The 21,324-nt window shown below is 30.3% G+C and overlaps 2 protein-coding genes and 1 non-coding gene across 3 annotated transcripts; 1 reads left to right on the forward strand and 2 right to left on the reverse strand.

Annotated features, from left to right (window-relative positions):
• Positions 1-300: 300 nt before the first annotated feature.
• Positions 301-3,557, forward strand: LOC147811821 (uncharacterized). The gene is made up of 2 exons (XM_087162223.1): positions 301-1,869; positions 3,552-3,557. The coding sequence occupies exons 1-2, from the start codon at positions 301-303 to the stop codon at positions 3,555-3,557; spliced, it is 1,575 nt and encodes a 524-aa protein (XP_087018349.1).
• Positions 3,558-13,649: 10,092 nt separating this feature from the next.
• RpS29 (ribosomal protein S29) lies at positions 13,650-21,094 on the reverse strand. Its single transcript, XM_087161453.1, has 3 exons — positions 20,907-21,094; positions 18,576-18,675; positions 13,650-13,775 (listed from the first exon to the last, which is right to left on the reverse strand). The coding sequence occupies exons 1-3, from the start codon at positions 20,966-20,968 to the stop codon at positions 13,767-13,769; spliced, it is 171 nt and encodes a 56-aa protein (XP_087017579.1). The 5' UTR covers positions 20,969-21,094; the 3' UTR covers positions 13,650-13,766.
• Positions 15,665-15,741, reverse strand: LOC122269333 (small nucleolar RNA U6-53/MBII-28). The gene has a single exon (XR_006225123.1). It is a non-coding gene; the product is annotated as a small nucleolar RNA U6-53/MBII-28 (small nucleolar RNA).
• Positions 21,095-21,324: the final 230 nt, after the last annotated feature.

Consider the following 21,324-nt stretch of genomic DNA (forward strand, 5'->3'; position numbering starts at 1 on the left):
TTTTATTGTGGAATTTGAGTTTCCGTATATCCCGTTACGGGGTTTTCTAGTTGTTTATGATCTTGTCACTATCCCGTTACGGATACTGTATATTTGTTACTGTTTGTGTTGTTTGTTAATAAAAGTTTTTTATAATAAAAAAACTGAACAGTTCTTGATATAGCTTATGATACGTTACAGTATAAACAGTTTTAAATACTTTTTCAATGATTAAGTTAAATTTAAAAGGTTTTTTAATGTAATATAATTTAATTTGGGATATTATTTTATTCTTTTTATGTTCATATTTTTACTACAGATATGCCACGTATTTATATTCGTAAAGAGGGTGTTCAACCCAGAAAAAATATCAATGCTGGAGATTTGCAGGCAGCAGTAAATGCTGTATTAGATGGAGCCACTTTGAAAGGTGCTGCAAAAGCACATAATATAAATGTGATGACTTTAAAACGTTATGTAAATAAACAGAAAGCTCAAGAATGTGACATTTCCTACGAATCTAACTACAAACACTCCCAAATATTTTCTGATAGGGAAGAAGACCTTTTGTGTGAATATGTAAAAACATCGAGTAAATTACACCATGGACTTACTCCCATGCAGTTGAGAAAATTAGCATTTCAATATGCCATAAATATTGATAAGAAAATTCCAGAATCCTGGAAACCAGAAAAGTGTGCTGGATACGACTGGTATCGATGCTTTATGGATCGTAATAAAACATTAGCACTTCGCACACCTGAGGCAACTATTCTTAATCGTGCAATTAGTTTCAATAAACATAATGTTAATATATTTTTTTCAAATTTGCAAAAAATATACGAAGAAGAAAAACTGGACCCACAATGTGTGTGGAATATTGATGAAACTGGTTTTACAACTGTTCACAAGCCTCCTAAAATATTAGCTATAAAAGGGGAAAAACAAGTTGGAACTGTTACTTCAGGAGAACGAGGAGAATTAGTAACAGTTTGTGCAGCTGTAAACGCAGCTGGGAATCACATACCACCATATATGATATTTCCCAGAGTTAAGTGGCAAGACCGAATGACACAAGGTGCTCCACCAGGAACAACAGGAGTGCCACATGTAACAGCCTGGATGAATAGTGTTAATTTTGTAAGATTTTTACAGCACTTTGCAAAAAATTTAAGATGTAATCAAAACAACAAAGTATTAATCATTATGGACAACCATGACAGTCATATAAGCATTGAGAGTTTGAACTATGCAAAAGAGAATGGAATAATTTTATTAACTATACCCCCACATACATCCCACAAGTTGCAGCCACTAGATCGTACTGTATATGGACCACTTAAAAGGTACTTTAATGTAGCAGCTCAAGACTGGATGACTAATCATCCTGCTCAAAGGATAACAATTTATCAAATATCTGAATTAATCGGAATTGCCTATCCTAAAGCCATGACACCAACTAACATAATAAATGGATTTAAAATCACAGGCATTTATCCTTTGAATAGAAATATTTTCTCAGAAGCAGCAACAAGCAGTAACACACCTACAGGTGAACCAAATATATTAACGCCAGAAGATATACAACCATTTCCTAAAGTTTCGGTTCATAGTATGAGACAATCGCGAGGAAGAAAAAAAGGCTATTCAAAAATTTTGACAAGTACACCAATTAAAAGACAGATTGAAGAAGAAATACAAGGTCGTCAGCAGAATAAAAAATCAAAATCAAGAAAAATTTGTTTTAAACCAAGTAAGATTACTAAAAAAGAAAACTCTGAATCTTCAGAAAGTTATGAGAGTTACAGTATTCATGATTTGACAGAATCGGAATCTTTTAGTGGATGGTCAGATAAAACCGATGAAGATCCATTAATTGTTTCATTTGATGTAAATGATTTTGTTATTGTTCAATTTCAAGGAAAAAAGAAAATCTCTCATTTTATAGGAAAAATTGAAAAGAAAATTTCACCATCTGAATCTGAGGTTAACTTCTTAAGAAAACGAGGACTTAATTCAAATCAATTTATTTATCCAGAAAAGATTGACATTAGTGTTGTGGATAATGAAAATATTGTGAAAAAATTACCAAAACCAACTATGCTTGGTGGAACTCTTCGAACTGCTACAGTTTTAACATTTATGTTTGACTTTTCTTGCTTTGAAAATATTTCTTAATTAGAATAATTGCTTATCATCCATATAGAAAGCAATAATTTTCATTAAATGTAGATTTTTCTTCATGAGTTTTTCCGACTTTTATTCTCATTTACAAATCATGTGAAAATAAATTTGATATAAAACAATTTCTGACATTTAAATGCACCAATATTTCAAGGATTAAGTCTCCCTTGGTAAGGGATCAAGTCACCCTGTTATTAGGGAGACTTGATCCTTTTTTCAATGTTTTTTTAAAAATGAATTATTAATTTAAAAATGATTTTATAAAAGTAAAATAAAATATTACAGCATAGCAAATTGTTGAGGCTTTAATAACAACTCAATACATTTGACTAAAAACTTTTTTTTTTCAAAATAAAAATTAAAAATTGCAAAAAAAATGTCAAGGGGATCAAGTCACCCTAATCTCCCCTATTCAACAATATCTACTTTATCTTGGAAAAGACGCTGTTTTATACAGATGCTAAAATTATAAAAGAAATCTTTATAGTTACAGACATTTTATTTTTCTCGAAAAAAAATGCTAAAATGAAATATCTTTCACACCAGTTTTAGCTCTTTTCCGTCTTGCTGTATTAGGGCTTTCAGCCATGAGCGTGGAGCAATAATCCGACAGGTCCAGTGGTCTGACTGTGAGCAGATTGGTATCTTTGAAATTTAGAATACGGTGAAACAAAATAATGAAAACTAAATTAAAGATTGATAATAATAAGATCAAATGTGCGTGACTGACCATATCATAATGGACCATAATATTTCAATATATTACTGATATTTCCCATTATCAACCTGCCAATTATAGAAAAAATAACAAAAGGTACTCACCGGCAGTTTAACAGTATTTAAAAAAAGTAAAACTCCATAGAAATAAATAAACAAGGCTTTAACATGTGTATTTTATTTATTTATTTCACATAAAGATTCTTTACGTTATCAAATCACGTCGGTTTGCATTATACAATTATGAAGAAAATTAAAGGAAACTTACATGAACACAATTGTACAAAACATCTATAAAGAAACAGAAAAGCGCAGTTGATTAACCAAAACCTGAACTTAGAATGTTGTAGAAGTTATAGATTCTATCATTGAGTGGCTTTACAATTTAAAAAGCTCTTATTGTTAAAATTAAGTGTACTAAACATAAAATAAAATATCACACAGCTACTTGGTTATTATTTAATTAAAAGGACATGAACATATAACAACTGCACACAGCAGAGAGAAGAATGTAAACCAGCTCTTAGTTGGCTGGTGTTGCCAACAAAGAGAAACAGAAACCTTTAAAACGATTAAGATTACTCTTTTTGTTTTGATTTTATCACAACACTTATAACCGTCACTTGTGAAACAATTATATATCAATTATTATGAATGTTTTTTTTTTCTAGACCTAACGAAAATAATATCTAGCTTATTTAAAGAATTTTAGAAGATAAAAATTGAAGAATGAAAGAAAATTTAAAAAGAAAAAAAAAAGAAAAAGGGAGAGACTTCTTTGAGACGAACTGAGGCGGCATCTTAAAGAAGGAAAGGACCCTTAGGGAGCCGGTGTTAAGAAACAAAGTGGCGTAAAGCATAAAAGGTCGTCCACAGTCAGAAATCGAGGCCAACCTCCAGGCATAAGGATAACCAATTAAAAATTTTCAAGTAGAAAATGTGATAAAATAAAGCTTATGAGTGGCTAAGTGAACCTTAAAAAAAGAAATTAACGCTTACAGTCTGCGATTTAGAGAAAAACAGACTCATTAGCCATGTACATGTTTCAATGACAATGGATGGTGTTTTCTACATTAGGAGGCACTGCAAGCTTTTTACCTTTACTTCCAGGTTACTGTCGCGGTGGCAAAACTGTGCTGATTGTGATGGTTTGGTAAAATAGTGTTTAAAAAAGGATATACTTATTTAAATTTACAATAAAAAATCGAACATTTCATATATAACAACAACCTAATATTCTTATGTGATCTTTCAAAAATATATCATAACATAGTTCTATTAAATATTTTCGATGCCATGCTTTTGATTTTTTCTCCCTCGAGAATTCCGAATTCTCGAAGCAAGCTCGTAAAAATAATTCCGAATCATGCAATGGTCCATTAGAATTTTCGCCACATTATTTGATTGTTCGTTAACCTTAACGTAATGAAAACTAAAATGAATTGTTCATTTACGCTTGCAGTTCATATCAGCACAAAGAACATTTTCGAACACTGCATGAAAATTACCAACGAATAATCACTTGAACAAAACAGTTCAACGTTGTAATAGCATTCCATGGCCGATCTATATCCAAAGTATAGAATCACAAAGTAAATGGTGTCACTCTCTGGTGATGACCATAATATAAGCATAAATAACGTATGTCCATAATATAATCATAAATAACGTAACATAATCATAAATATGTTATTTCCAAAAAATTTTGATATTAGTAATTTTAAGCGAGCAAGTAACAAAAATGGGAAATAATACCGTAAAGCAGACAGTACTCTTAAAAAACAAATCACGATCATACTGAGTAGATAAAAAAAAAAAAAAAAAAAAAAAAAAAACGAAACAAATATATAAATTACTATTATTTTTCCCTATGAAAGGAAGAATTATCTATTTATTTACCATAAACTGTAAACATCATAATTATGAATAATTCGTGTTTTTGTCTTTCGCGTGATTTTAGCCATTAAAAGTGTACCCTCTTTTTATAAGTTTGAAACTATTTTTCAAATTGCTTTTCACAGCCAAGGCTAGCAATGCAATCTATTTTGTTTTGTAGAGTTAAAGTAAAGAATAAAGTTAGCCAAATAAATTAATTAAAAAAAGAACATTAGGTATGTGCTGATGTATATTGACAATTTGTTTAAAAAGAAAAAAAAAACAATAGCGCGCGATTTCGTTGAGCCACCTTGTATACAAAGATCAATACGTAATTTAAATTATATTTAAAAGAAAGACACAGAAATGATAATTTTTATTATCAATAATTTAAAAAATTTAATAGTTTGAATATTTTTTGTTGGCAAAATTAGGAGTGCCATGTAAATACTTCTCTCCAATATTTTGTAACCAGTGAAGCATATTTGGAAACAAAGTTAACATTAATAATCCAATTCAAAATTTATTTTGTGTTCTGACTAGAGAGGAGCGTAAGAAAAACTGCAGCTAAACATCTTAAAATTTTATACCTTCTGATGTAATGATCGGATTTTCATGCACTACAATGTAACTGTGATGATTTTAATAAACATTCAAAATAATTAGTGCCGGCGATGCTTTAAGTTATGAAATAAAGCGAAAATGTACTTTCTATGAGGCACTTTATGTTCCTTTTATTTTATTTATTATTATTTTTTTTTTTCGAATTAAGCCATACCACTAGAACTACACTCTATAACAAAAAAATCGACGCACCAAGAAGGAGTGGTTCGATTGAAACGAAAATTGGTGGATAGGAAGACAATGAACAGAATAGTAAATAATTAAAATTTCAGAACAATTTAATAATTTATTGCAGAGTTACAGCAACAAGTTCAATAAGGTGTTGACCCGCCTCTAGCCTGGATACAAGTTCCCACACGGCGTGGCATAGACAGATAAAGCTCCCGGATGGTCTCTTGCGATATTTCCTGCCAAATTCGATCCAATTGTCGAACGAGGTCATCAACATTTCTTGCCAGATGCAATCGCCTTCCCATCATATCCCAGACATGCTCGATGGGAGAGAGATGTGGTGATCTGGCAGGAAGAGTTTGACAAGCTTGCAGATAGTTCATAGCAACACGTGCCGTATGTGGTCTGGCATTGCTCTGCTGAAAAACCAGCCCAGGGCGCTGCAAAAGGAACGGTAGCAAAACAGGTCTTAGGATGTCGTCAACGTACCGCTGTGCAGTAAGTGTACCTCTAATGACGACCAAAGGGGTCCGGCTGTCAAAGGAAATGGCACCCCAGACCATAATGTCTTGTTGAGGGCCGGTGTGGCGTGCATTAGTGAAGGCAGGATCCCCCCTCTGCCCCGTGCGTCTCCAAACACGTCTTCGATGATCGTCAGGACACAGTTGGAAGCGGGATTCGTCGCTAAAGACTATACGTCCCCAGTCGGCATCATTCCAGCCATATCTGTTCAAAGCATTCATGCATACGAAATTTCAAAGCAATCGGATGATTGCTTCTTGGTGCGTCGATTTTTTTGTTATAGAGTATATTTAAAAGAAAGAAGTAAAAAAAAAACTTTTTTTTTCTACAAAGAATTATAAAGTTCATTACAGACATACCCATGCCAAAAATAATAATAAAGGTAAATAAATAAATAAAAAATAAGCAAATATATTTTTATTATTCTTTTCATAAATGATAAACTAATTTTTAAATCATAATGAGTAAAGAATGTTAAAATCATTCTAAACTACTTATTATTTATTCTTTGAGCCAGGACTCAAAATCCAAACCAGCCAAATAACCCTCAAAACATCAAAATCCTACTTTTTTAAAATTTTTAATTGCTAAGAAATGATTTAATTCCCATCAGATTTCGCCATTTATAATTACGTAGTTTAATTGAAGGAGTTTAAAAAATAATTACACAGTTTAGTTATGTTTACACACGAAGCCACTTCCCTATCGGTTAAAATAAAATCAAAAACTTGTCGCCTTAATGACGGTAACTCGTGGCACTAGTAGTAGGAATAAGCTGAGTTTCCGCGGAATTTTCCTATTCTCAATCTTAACATTACAATCCAATACTCGCATAGCTTAGATTCTTCATTCAAGAACTAAGTAAATAATATTCGAGCTAAATATTTTATGGTGCATATATTGCCAATAGCATGCCTTTTCTAAAAATACAATATAAAGATTTTTTTCCAGACGATAAGAGAAATTTAAAGTCAGTTAAAATTGAGCCTACTTACCTAAGGCTCGGGAGCGATGACACGGGAATATTTCTTTCGCGCTATCTTTAAAGCATTTTGAACTTATAAATCAAGTGCTAAATACTTATCGATTACGTTGTACATTTAGATGTATACTGATAATTTAAATTTTAATAAAAAAATATTCAAATCTTTTTAAATTAAACATTTTTATCGATTCATAATTAAGACCTGTGTTATATTTTAACTTTGTATTAACAACTGCTGTGTCTTTTTTTTATTTTATTTAATAAAATGAAGAAAAAAATTGCATTCTAGTTTTCTTTTTGTCGGAGTCGCCGAATGAAAATCTTAATTTGAGTTGTGCGAATCATAAATAGGAATGTAATTCATTTGCTTCAATTAAAAAAAAAAATTTTTTTTGTTGCTAATATTTTCACTTTATGTTCCACAACTGATTTCAAATATAATTATTGTAATTGAGTCCTGATTGGTCTATGAGCAAGGCACTAAGCTGTTGTGAAGAACTGGAGTTCGATCCCCAGATGAGGCTTGAAGCCCACCAGATCGATATGAACCAACTTGCTTGGGAAAAACAGACGGCTTGTGCACAATACTGACCCTATCCCCAGAATTAAGACCATTGGTGACGAAATTGAGGAACCGTAAACCGCCTCTTTGACTACAATAATCTGTTGCTTTCCTTTTATTCTAGTCAATAAATAAAAAGACCATTTGATGAGTAAAAATTAAAAAAAGAGAAATAAATTAATTCGTTTAATTTGATTATTAATAATTTCATTTGTGTTTTCGAAATAAAATATGAGAAAATGAGTTGTCATAAATATGCCGAATGGTCAAGCAGATTTTACCGAATAGTGAAGATCTTTGGGAGCAGTGGTGCAAATCGCCAGAACTCTCGCGGCCGAAGTGGGGGGGGGGGCGCAGGAGGTTTGAGGAAGCATGATCCAGAAATAATACACTATAATACGATAGGGATGTGCGGCCCGCTGTAGCCCATGAACATAATTTTAAAAAAAATTGGAAAATAAAATAAATGGAAAAATCTGAAACTTTGAGATGCGTGCCTGAGTTTTTGACGCGTCAAATCTACAAGTAGTCTCTCGATCCCTTTTTTCGATAGATATCGCTATGAATTTCCAAAGTTTTAAGAATCTTAATACTTTTCATACGACAAAATGATTATGCAATACTTTCGAAATATATTAATCGCTTTTCAAATTATATTAATCACTCTTTCATTCATTGAGTTCATTTCATAGTTAATCGAAGTTATTATTTAATCGTATTTTCGGAGGTTATCGTTGGAGTTCCACGTGTTTCTTAAAATACCGATCTTTCAAATACGCTATGATGACGACTCGCGACTTTTGAATCGTACAAATAGTGATCACTTTTGATGCGCTTTAGTGTCAATTTTATCGTAAATTCAAGCAATTTTTCTATCGTGTTTTCGACACTAAGCATTTCTACATGATTTTGAAAATTCCAATATTTTTAAAATAAGTTATATACATTACTTATTATATTATATTATGTATATTACTATTATATTATTGGGTGTGCAAATTAGTTCGGTCCGTTTTTAAAAAATGGCTCTGCTGTTATGAATGTTATATAGTGACAGCTGGTTTCAGAGAGGTTAAACATCTGTCAATAATATTCAGTTTATATCGCTTTGAGTTTCATACAAAAACCTTGTTTTTTACTTTGTTGAATATGTCAAATTTTGCGATAATGAAGCACCATTTGCGGGAGGTTTTATGTTTCTGCTTTAATTGGAAGAAAAGTGCAGCTGAAGCGCATCGAATACTTGTAGAAGTTTATGTTGACAATGCTCCAACTGATAAATCATGTAGGGAATGGTTTCGACGTTTCAAGAATGGTTAATGGTGAATAAAGAATGGTGAATAGTTTTGTATACTATGAGCTGCTACAAACTGGTGATTCCACTACGGGTGATTGATATAGGCTACAATTGATTCATTTGAGCCGTGCATTACGAGAAAAAAGGGCGGAATACGAGCAAAGACATGACAAATTTATTCTTCTGCATAATAACGGTCAGCCTGATGTAGTCGTAAAAAACTATTTGGAAACGCTCAAGTGGGATATTTTACCGCACCCGCTGTATTCTCTGGACATTGCTCCTTCTGATTACTGGTTGTTCCGACGGATGCAGCATGATTTTACAGGTCACCAGTTCACTTCTTTCGTACAAATCGAAAATTGGCTCCTAACTTGGATCCCCTCAAAAGACGAGACATATTTTTCGAGATGGAATTCGAAAATTGCCTGAGAGGTGGGAAAAAGTAGTAGCCAGTGATAGACTATACTTTGATTAATCTGTTCATTCATTTTGTCTTGAAATAAATGCATTTTTCACCACAAAAAAACGGACCGAACTAGTTTGTGCTCCCAATAAGTAAATATATATATATACGTATATATTAAGCATATAAAAATCTATATTCAAAATTTTTTATAAATATATATTAAGTGATGTGACACTCGAATCGTATATTTAAATACGCGTTTTATTTGTCCCGATTTCATCGCAAATCTAAGAAGGGTTTTTTTAATCGTTTTTTAACAGTTGTTGTTATGCTTTTTCACGGGCTTTCAAGAATCCTGATATTTTTAATCCGGTATAATAACAACTTGCAATAATCGAATCAGGCATTTTAATCATCACGTGTGCGGTGTTTATGTGGATTTCATCGTCAATCCATGCTATCTTTCAGTCGTTCATTTATCATTATTTTTTGCAGTTGCTACTATTTCTTTTGATGTTTTTTCTTTAAATTATCTTGATATGCAAAATTATTACAAAATGCAAACTTCGAATGTGGGTTTTTAAACTGTCTACTGTTTTTTAACTTCACTTATAATTATTTGTAGCTTTGAAAAATGCTTAAAAAACCGTTTTAAGATTTAACATTTTAAAAAAAAAATCTCTTATAAATCACTAATCATATAAATATCCATAAGTTAAAAATATACTTAACTGAATCTCAACTGAATGTTGGATCTTGTTTTGCGCTGTAGTGCGTTTTGTTTCAATTTAAATCGTTTTAGACCCCATAGTTTTTTAAATTAAAACATTTAATTTGCTTTTATGATGCTCAGTAAAATATTTATCTATTTTTTAATTCCATTCAGGAACATTAGAGTTAATTTATTTAAAAATACACTTTTGGATACATGATGTGATAAATAAAAAACATCTCTTTAGCTAGTCTTTATGTAATAAATCTATTTCTTTGATAAAAAATGAAATACGATTTTATTTTGAAAAATATCAGAATGGTTTTCGTTAGTTATGAATGAATTTTAATACATAAAACGAGTTCAATTTTATGAAAATATATTACTAGGTTGATTGATAAAAAGAGTTGTGTTTGAAACACAAATGTTTACTTTTAATTTATCATAAATACCGTCAACATGTTTAAATACTTGGGCACGCAGCCCTTGATTCAAAAAGGTTATGCACCCTTACTACGTATACGAATAACAATAAAAATATCGTTTCTTTTATAAGATATTTTTTATTCCACACTGCAAAATAAATTAAATCCTTAACTAAACTTTAAATATAATTATCGTAAGTTAGTGAGTTATTTCCTCGTATTATCAAGATAAATTTCATTTCAATGTGGCAAGTGTATACAATGTTCCAATTTAGTCCTTTTTCTAAATTCCACCTTCCATCGCTATAATTAATTCCTCAATATTCAATAGTTGAATAATTTAAATTAAAATGTATAAGTTAAAATAAAATCAATAATTATAAACACCCGAATGACTCTTCATAGTGTTCTTGTTTTTTATTATAATTCTTTTATAGGTACGCCATTGTTTGGGAGGTCACAGCAGCCTCCAATCATGGAGGCGATTTAACAATCCGATGGCGGATCGCCCCTTCGCCTTTGACGCTTTTCTGGTAAACGACTCGTTACAAGTGCAAGTTTCTCCTTCTTCCTCACGATTTCAATAATTTGTTTAAGAATAATCAACTGTATATCAATAACTTTTCAAATAAAGTAATTTACGGATTCTATCTCTCTAAAGATATAAATATTTAGTTATTTTATAAGTTTACTAAAAAGTAAACTTTTAAAATGGAATAAAAATTTTAACTACTTAATATTTTAAATGTAACTTATGGTCAGTATTTTTATTATGAAATCAAACAATTCTTTTTAATGGGAAACGCTTTTTTTTTATGTTTATCATTTTCGATAATATTAAAAAAACATTCATGCTTATTGTTTGTAGCATTTCATACCGTGAATATGGCAATTAATAAATTAGGAAACCTGCTATTACAATTGATGGATTTACCGTGAGGAAGTTCTCACTTAATGTTTCTTCTTTAATAAGCTTGAGGCAAAAGATTTACTAACCCTTTCGCACCTAACGGGACACATACGTCCCAAGCAAATTTCAAAAAAATCTTTTGGGACAGAATCGCTTCTCTGTCTAATGGGAAACTTTCCCACCAGTCCTGCCAATATTTTTGAAGGTATTTTCATTCACAGAACACAGATGGCACTACCGTACATAATACAATTACTGCGTTTTTGAAGTGCTGTAGCAGCTCATTCCATACTGTACGAACGTAAATAGTTTAGTTTTGGAAAATACCGCCTATTTTCGATTAAATTTTCATTCATCTATAAACCTAAGACCAGAGAAGTTACTCACGAAGCGGATTACCTCTAATAAACTGATAAGTTTTACTTCCGTTTTTATTATCGGGACATATGTGTCCCTTTCGTCTTGGATAGTGGGAACACATTATCCCAACAGTCCTATGTGATCATTGGTTTTCTTTTCAAAATTACTATTTGAAGACTACTGGGACACATACGTCCCAGTTGTCAGGACTGATTGGGCATATATGTCCCGGGCCTAAATCAGTCTTTAAAATCTTAAATATAACATCTTAGTTTATGCTACCGAAATTGCTCGGTTGTAAAAAAAAGTCGCGAAAGCATATAAATTATAAAATTCTTTGACAAAAATTTGTCCAAATCAATTTTTAAAAAAAAGGCATTTATTTCTTAAGTTTAACTATTCAGCCGAATGCAACGATTTTTTTTATTAAATTGCATTTAGTTCTTTTAATTTAAAATTTTAAGAGCAATTTAAGATAATAATTATTAAACAAAAATTAATTTCGGTTATAAACATATATAAATTTTTATATCGTTAATTTCTTTAATATTGACAAGAGTTAACTCTTAAATAGTTTAGAATTAATTATTATAAAATAAAAATTAACATGCTATTCGTATTATAAATTAGTTTTCTAATCCACCATAAATTTATCAAGTAATCGTCACTAGACGGCAGCACGAGCAACAAAATTAGCATTCTCGCACAAATATGAATCCTTATCAAAGATTTCGGTTTGTTGCGTACTATAATCCTGCTTGCTATTTGCTTTTTACGATTTATAATTTTAAGTCGTTACAACCATCAGTCTTTAAGTAAAACAGAGAGGATTCCTGCCATCATAAAGGTTTTATTCTAAGATAAGTATTAAGAAAGTATATCCTAAAACATTTAATTAAAAAACAATATTCGTCAAAAAATGAGATAACTGTTTAATGAGAAAAACTATCGCCTACTTCGTTTCGACACGATCCTGATTACAAAATATACACTCGCAGCTCTTCATTAATGCAGTCTCTAAATAAGTTATTCAATTGTTTTTATTTTTAAGCCTCAAGATTACGTTTAGATGCTGAATATAGACATCTATAGCAAAATTCCGTATGACACACAATTCCTTTCAACATAGGAATTCTAGTTTCATTGCTAAATAATGACTTAAGTTCTTAATAATTTATATTTGATAATATAATAAATAATTTGTGAATATTCCGTACAAAATTCTTTTAAAAGAAAACTTAGCAAAGTTACTATTAGCTGTACCATAATTAAGTAGTCGTTTGACGGTTTTTAATAGCATAGTAAAAACGCAATTCACTCCTCCGCCATATCAAAAAAATAAACCCGGCAGTTGATAATTTAAGGAAATACACAGAACATTTCATATGTAGTATAATATAAAACATTTAAGTATAACTATAGTCCCAAATATGTTATTTATTGTATTGCAATATTTTATATTCTTAAAAATAAAAAATTAGCTTTAGTCTCCTTAGTTTAAAAAAAAAAAAAATTTGAATTTTATGAAAAAGTATGAATTTTGGCAAAACCTTTAACAACTTCCAGACCTACTAATGTGCCTTAAATCATTTGATTTTTCATCATAAAAAAAACAACTTACAGAAACGCCTCGTTTCAAAGACACTTCTAGCAACATTTTTAGTCTTTTCAAAAATACCTCCATCAAATGCACATCTATGACACCCATCAGTCAGTTATATTATGGTGTGTAGCATGTTAAATAATCTTAAGACAGTTGACAAAGTCATTGTAGCATTAATATTGGATGACTGTAAATGGAGAGCAATAAATAAAAATTGAAGTGTGAAAAATATAGGATGCAATTGCAATCATTTAGGGCAAATGCAGGTTTACATTTAACCTGTTATGTAGATAAATCTAAATAAAACAAAAATATAGTACTCAAGAAAAGAAATTTATTACAAAGAGCAATAATAACATAATGGTAATTTATATTTTTCTCATTTTTGTTCAGTGTAGCAGATTCCTTCAAGTGAGCACATTTGTCTTCATTTAATCCAACTGAAAGAATTGAAAAAAATTTAGATTAGCTTAAAATTTTTAATTTTACAAACAGTTAAGTTACATACAATAAAAAAAGCATATTGTTAAACTAAAATGGCAATAAAGGATGGAAGTAGCTGCAAATGCATAAAGTTTGATTTACCAGAATTATTTACCTATAAGTTTGGAAAGCTTATTAGAAACACACAAAGGATATTATACATTTACAAGTAAAATAGTTTAGGACTCACCAGTTATCGACACACAAAATTGTATGGTGAAAAATACCAGATATGTAGGCACTAATGGCTACAATCAACGATGCAAATCACCAAAGATTACTGTAGCATTAGAAAAACGATCTGCATAGACTAAAATCTATGTAGAAGATACCATAATGCATTTAGAAAGAAAAAAAAAAATTAACGACTCAACTAGAGACATAAAACATTTTAATTTTTGGTCTCCAAAGCAAGACCGCACAACCTTCTCTTCGGAAAAATGTTGCAAGAAAATATTTTAAATCCCGAGAGCAACAATAAAATCCATATTTACCCATAAGTTAACTACCCATCAGAGCAGTGGTGCTTGATAAACAATGGAAATTAAAGTCTTTACTACAAATGAAATATATTTGAATGAAGATTCTTGTTTTGAGTGAATCGCATTCTTAGTCTTCTTACTCGTATGAATTTATTCGCTATCACCAATGGCTACTTAGAAACCAATCAATCCTAAATAATTATTATTTTTAACTAAGAACATATTAGTTAGAATATAACAGTACTCCTTAAGTGTCCCACCCTTACAGTGGTACATGCACTCTACCTGTCCTCTGAGTATAAGTTTTGTCCCTTTTTACCAAGTAAGATTTTTTTTTTCACTTTAAGGAAGTAGCAGAAACAAGAGCTTCTTCTAATTGCCATTTCTATTGCAAATCATTTTTCCCTTTCAAGCTAAGTTAATAATACTCCTCATATTTGAGTATTGCAGTTTTAAGGGTCACTAATCTAGCTACCTATAATCGATATAATTAGCAAGACTAGAGCCCTTCAAAACTGAAGGTGCTCTTGTTTTTGAAAAATCACTCTGCTTTTACTTAGTTTAAGAGGAGATATTTGATGATGTAATGCAGTAGCTTTAATACACTTGGTGTTGTACATTAGATAAATGCTCATTACTTGCCAAGTTAAGTTTTACTTTGTCTCCTGAAAAAAATAATTTTTTACTGTATACTGTTAATTTTTTAAACTGGCTTTAAACACACTTGATCCAAATAAATTTTCTTAAAAATAAAAAATCCAAGAGTGGAAAATTTAACCCGACTGTGGTATGCTATATCTATAAGTTTGAATTATAATGTCCAAGATTAAGTCAAAATTATCATATATTATCAAAACTAATTTTTAAAAAAATCAGCTATAAAATTTATTACAATTAATTTGTTAGGTTTAAGGCAAAGAACCCACATATTAACTATATGAGGGACAGAGGTTGGACCTCTTCATACTTATGACAAAAAAAATGTATGATAAAGAATACCAGATATATAGGCATTTATGGCTACAATCAACGATGAAAATTATCAAAATTAGTATTGCATTTTAAAACGATCTGTAAAGATACAACATCTAGACAGAAGATACCACAATGCATTTATTAAAAACTTTTATAAAAGTAATTATTACCACAACTTGCTACCACTGTTGATATAAAAACTTATAATTCTTATTCTATGTAAGCCAAACGAATACCAGGAAAGAACCTATTAAACACTCCCTTCCAACGATGCATTTTGACAACATTTCTGTAGCATTAAGTTCGAACTGCAAAAATCAGTCAAATTAATGCAGTAGATACCAATAATGCAGGAAAATATTCTATTTATCAGTTCACACAACTTAAAAAATGCTCAGTAGCTTGGTTTAACTCACAGACACATTATATGTGACTCAGTATTAGCATGGCTACTTCATCATTGCACTTGTCAAACCTACACTCACCAACCCATGCATAATTTTTTTTGAAGTATAAAATATCAGAATTTGCTACATTAGAAGCAAAATTTTACCAACAAAATGAGATTGATATGCCTACAACAATAAAAGCAACAACTTAAAATATTACTGAATGCACATTTTTTAAATAATCAATAACTAAAAATTCCTAATAAAATTAAAATATCTTGCAATTTGCAACAAAAATGGGTAGTTTTAAGCAAGGTTTAGGACAGAATGGATTAATCCACGGTTTAAACCATCCTGTCCAAAATCCTTTTACCCAAATTATGTCACAATTTTATCTAAACAATACTTAAAAGGTAAAATAATATGGAACTAATAACATTGATAATTAAATCTACTAGAGAATATTTGTTTATAAAAGTATGATGTTCTATTAATATTGTTTGACTCTTCAATGTGAACATTAAACAAAGGAAGATTAATCAAGTTCAATTGGCCCTCTTAACATTCAGTAGCACAAGACTGAAGTTTTACCTTGCCATACATGTTAAACTATTAGGGACTAAGTGCTTGGTTGGTTATAAACAAGTTTATTTATAGTACTATTCAAGAATATTTTTATTTCATTCATGTTCAATTCTTTTAGCATAGTGGTGATACATCAGTGTCAGTAACTGAAACTGATGTTATGCCTTTCAAAATTGTTAATACATTTTTCAGTTATTTTGTATTTCCGATTCAAATTAATCTATTTATATTTCAAAACAATTTTTCTAATAGATGTCTTTTTTATCATCCTGTAATGCAGGAATTATAAAATTTTTGAAAATATTGTGAAAAATAAAAGGTTAATTTTTTAAAAAAATTATTATTTTTTAATACTGCATTATGCATCCTTATGCAAAAACATGACTTATTCTTTAAATATAAATATGCTTTTAATACTGATAAGGTATAACATAAGATAATACTGATAAGGTATAAGGATACTTTTGCCGTTAAATAAATTGTGGAGCTTCAAAAATTATAAACCTTTCCCTATTATATTATTTTAATAAGTTGAAGTAAATTGTATAAAAAATATCAAATATTTATTGATACATGTAATTATTATGTGTACAATGATGGTTAAACATCAAATTTTTACCTTTTACTTAAGTTCAAGGTTTTGGACACTTTAAGACAAAGACAGTTTTATCCAGTTTAAGACAGTAAAACCTACGTATCCTGTCTAAAACCCCAACCCTGGTTTTAAGTGATAAATTTTGCTAATAAAATAATTAATTCAAGTATAATAGGAAGAAACAGCAAATTTACCTCAACTGTTAATATTAAAGTTGAATAAATCAAAAAAGTCCTAATCAGCCTATTGCTAAATATTTTAACATCTAACAAACATATTTATAATTTAAAAAAACAATAAAAATGTATTTTATTTAAAAAATGTAATACTTTTTTCCCATTTTTGTAAATTTTAGTCTGGTTAGCGGGGTGCAAGAGAAAAGTCACCAAATAATGTACATCACCAATCTGTTTACAAAACAAGTTACAAAATGACAGGTGGCATTCGCTGAAAAACCAATAAATGATCTCAAGCAAGGTTTCAAGTTATTCTCAATGAATACTTAGAAAAAAAAATATTTGGTACTGCTCACCATCACATGAAATCTCACCCTGCTGACAATGGGGTGGGATCGATTAATATTCTCAAGGGCGTCACAGAATTTCTAAATAATCTCTCCTAAATCAATATGCACAATCATTTCTTCGTATTAAGGTTCTTCTAATTTTTCTATTAAATTTTTTCAAATGACAACAATTTCGTTTTACACCCGCCATTTTGATTCAATAACTTGCTGGTTGTTCTAAAAAGTCGACAACATGATACTGTGAGATAAGCGCCGGGATAACCAAACAGTACCTGTTACTTATTTAGGAATAAATAAATATAATAAATATATATACCTTGAATTGAGTTATTAAATAAAATTAAATTTTAAATAAGGGAAAAAAGCTATTTCTGCAAAGCAGTTTAGAATAGAAGAAACTTCCCAACAGCATTTGATATTGCTGTAGTATACAGTGTTTTAATTATCGAAAAAAAATGGGTGAGAATTTCTCACCCTAAAAAACACAAAAACTCTTGGAAAAAAAATCATTTCTTTAAGTATAATACATTTTTAATGTGTTCTATTTCTTAAAGCATTGAATATTTTTGGTGCATCTTCATAGAAGATTTTGCCTTTACAAGGTATTTGTCCATCTTACATAAGTGGATAAAAAATTTGAGCGTCTTACATGAAGAAACCTTACCTACGGTAAACACGTGGTTGCAGAGAAATGTGTTCTGTGGTTGTGTTCTGTTGTTCGAAAAGGTTCTGAACAATTATGGTAAATAAGGAAACTAGATGGGGCAGATGTTGAAAATAATGAAAGATCCAGGAAGAAAAGTGAAACGGATTTTATTCTAAATGGCTTAATTCTAAGCTTTTTCCAAAATGCGAGAAATTCGTGAATTTTGAAATTGATTTATAGAATGTGCAAATTTCTCGCGGTAATAATTTTTTAATGCGAGATTCTCGCGTTATAGTGAAAACACTGGTATACTTGTATATATTTTTTAAATTCACACTAATATCAAGCTCTAATTTTTAACCAATGAGTAATATCAAAATTCAAAACATTTTCAAAATTAAATTGGGCATTCAGAAAGATATCACATCACAACTGTATATACGTATAGAGAGAAAGAATAAATTATTGCAGTTCGCACATAACACACATAATTTATATAATATACAAATGTACTCTTAAAATTATCTTTAGATAAAACTAGAGGAAAATGCATACATACTTTTTTAAAACCAATGTCTCCAGCATATTGTCTGAAACACCTTCTGCACATATTTAAGCCATATTTTCTGATAATTCCATGGTGATTCGCACAAACACGGCTGAAAGTGAAAAAAATAATTTAACATCTTTTCAATACTACCATCCAGGAGTCTATCTAGGTTTTTTAAGAGGTACCTATTTTATGAAAATCTAGACGTAATTTGTGAAAATTAAAAATCATATTGAAAAATCACAAAAATATGGTAAAGTAAGAAAATGTTTTCAAAAATTGTAAGTACAAATAAAAAAAATTTATGATTGGTAAAATTTTACATATTTTCCCCCCAAATATTCAATAATTTTTATTTTTACTATTGTAAAATTTTAGGCATAAAATGTAAAAACCAATAAAATTCATTATCGATAGTTAAAATTTTAACTTGAATTTATGTGTTTAACAGTTATTTTCATTATGAGAACATTTTTGACCATATCAATTACAGAGGGAGAGCACAGTAGTTTCATTTTTAAAAAATTCAAGGGGAAGAGAAGTTCTTACAAACAGGGTGTGAAGCAAATTCTTCTGTTACATCATAATAGCAAATGTGAGAGGGCAATATAACAATATGTGTAATTAACCTGTGATTTATCATTTTTTTCATTGCGATATGAAAGCAAAATTTTAAAGGGACAAGGAAGAGAATCTTAAAACTTGCTTCTTTAAAAGTATTTTGTGAAAGTACCATTCTTAATTAAGATGAATTTGCGAAAGTACCGCTAAACGGTGGTAAATTTGCCCCGGACAGATCCCTGTCCGTAGTTGGAAAATAATGAATACTTTCGACTTACTTTTATATAAGTGCAGTAATTTATAATACATCATTTAAAACTTGAAAAACTGTTTTAAAAACACACAGCAGTTTAACTGGGGATGAGCATTGGCAGTCTTCAGTGATTCTTTTCTTCAGATTCTCGCAGGCAAGAAATTGCCAAAATATACACAAATACTCCGCACACGCTTAGATATAGAAACCCCACACGAAAGCCATTTGCAGAAAATTTGTCATCAAGGTTAACTTTTTAGCATTACTAAGGGTCTGGTTTAGAAGAAATTTGGGTCTGTTAACGGTACCTTCACAAAATATATTTTTCACAAAAACAGACCCTACACTAATATTTTAACTTATAAACGGACCCTTCACAAAATAATTTAACTTTTAATGGGACTCTTCACAATTTTGTTTATCTTCATTATTGTTTAGTTAATCAAATAAACCCTTCCCAAGGAAGGGGGGGGGAAGACAAATGTAAACAAACTAAATCTTGTCTTAGGCAGACACTTCTGCAGTATAGGCTAAATACCAAATATTTATATGCTGCATCTCTAATTTAGTAGCAGCAATAGCTGTTTATTTCTTAAAATGTAATTTTCTTAATTATAATTTTACATTGTTGAGCATAATCTGGTACGTCTTTACAATTTAATAACTCCTAGAAATTTTTGTTTTGCAATAACAGACCTTATTTGCACAAATTCACAAAAGCAGGACCCTGGGTGAATGTTTGTGACTTAACGTTTATTTTATATTCAAGAATTACGATTATTCACAGTTTTACAAAAACGGACCTTTCACAAAATGTCTGGACAGAACCCTGATTACACATTACAGAACATTTTATTTTCTTAGTCAATGTTTTTCTTTTATACATCCAAGTAAATTGAGTAGAATACAAGAGCAAGATAACCTACATGTAGAATTGAAAAGTGATTCTTACAAAAATGTTCACAATATTCACATTCACTCTCACTTTTATATTTAAATTTTCACATTAATAATAAATATTAATTTAGATCATAAACTTTAGCTTGCATGTTTGGGACAGACATGCAAACATTTTAAAGTAGTAGCTAATTGTATGTAAAAAATATTCAAGGACATATTAAAAGAAAAGATTTAGTGCAAAAAGTTCAGTTCTCTATACTATAGAAAAGAAAAAAACACATGAGCCCCACGAAATTCAAAAATTTGTATAGAAGCCAAAAAGAGCAAACTACTTTCCATGCTTTTTGTATTGTAGCCTTGACTTTTTGATACATAGATTACAGAGAATACACAAATAACATTTATCAATTATACATAACAACCTTCAGTCTAAAATCATAATGAAATCATGGATCGAATGGATTCATGGAAATAATCAATAAAAATAGCTAACTGAGAATATGCAAATAGAATTCAATAACATGCTGCATAAGAAAATACACATAAAATTTAATGTAACAATAAATTATAATTTTTTGTAATTTGTTACACGTGTTTGACTGACATAGTTAAAATAATAGGCTTACCAGTATCGGGAACCAGCACCGAATTTTCGAGGATGGCTAAACCAGATATTTCGATGACCCATCGTTTAAAGAAAATAAATTAATGGTGATAAATAACAATAATTCTTATAGCTAATTTGGCTTTTAGCAAAAAATTTTTAAGAATGCTACGCTAGCAAGCGCAAGAATGGTAGACAAAATTTCCAAGTATAATACGAATGTGTTGCCACAAAAATAATTATTCCTCTAACGAAACGTTGCCAACGAAATTCAAGGCACGCAAAAATTGCGGTTCCGGTTACTATGTACGGATGGGTGATCGTGTAAAAACGCAAAAGCTGGGGTGTTAGGGCAGGGATGGGGAAACTACGGCCCGCGGGCCAACTGTGGCCCACCGGAAGGTTTTATCCGGCCCGCGGATGGAATTTTAACTTGCTGA

This window comes from Parasteatoda tepidariorum, chromosome 4 (genome assembly GCF_982258835.1).
Source record: "Parasteatoda tepidariorum strain Cologne lab strain chromosome 4, Ptep-v5.0, whole genome shotgun sequence".
Classification (NCBI taxonomy): Eukaryota; Metazoa; Arthropoda; class Arachnida; order Araneae; family Theridiidae; genus Parasteatoda; species Parasteatoda tepidariorum.

Excerpts from the sequence above, each read along its gene's own strand:
- RpS29 (XM_087161453.1), bottom strand. The coding sequence starts at position 20,968 with ATGGGTCATCGAAATATCTGGTTTAGCCATCCTCGAAAATTCGGTGCT. Across the intron at positions 18,676-20,906 it reads GGTGCTGGTTCCCGATACTG|CCGTGTTTGTGCGAATCACC; the intron begins GTAAGCCTATTA and ends TTTCACTTTCAG.
- LOC147811821 (XM_087162223.1), top strand. The coding sequence starts at position 301 with ATGCCACGTATTTATATTCGTAAAGAGGGTGTTCAACCCAGAAAAAAT.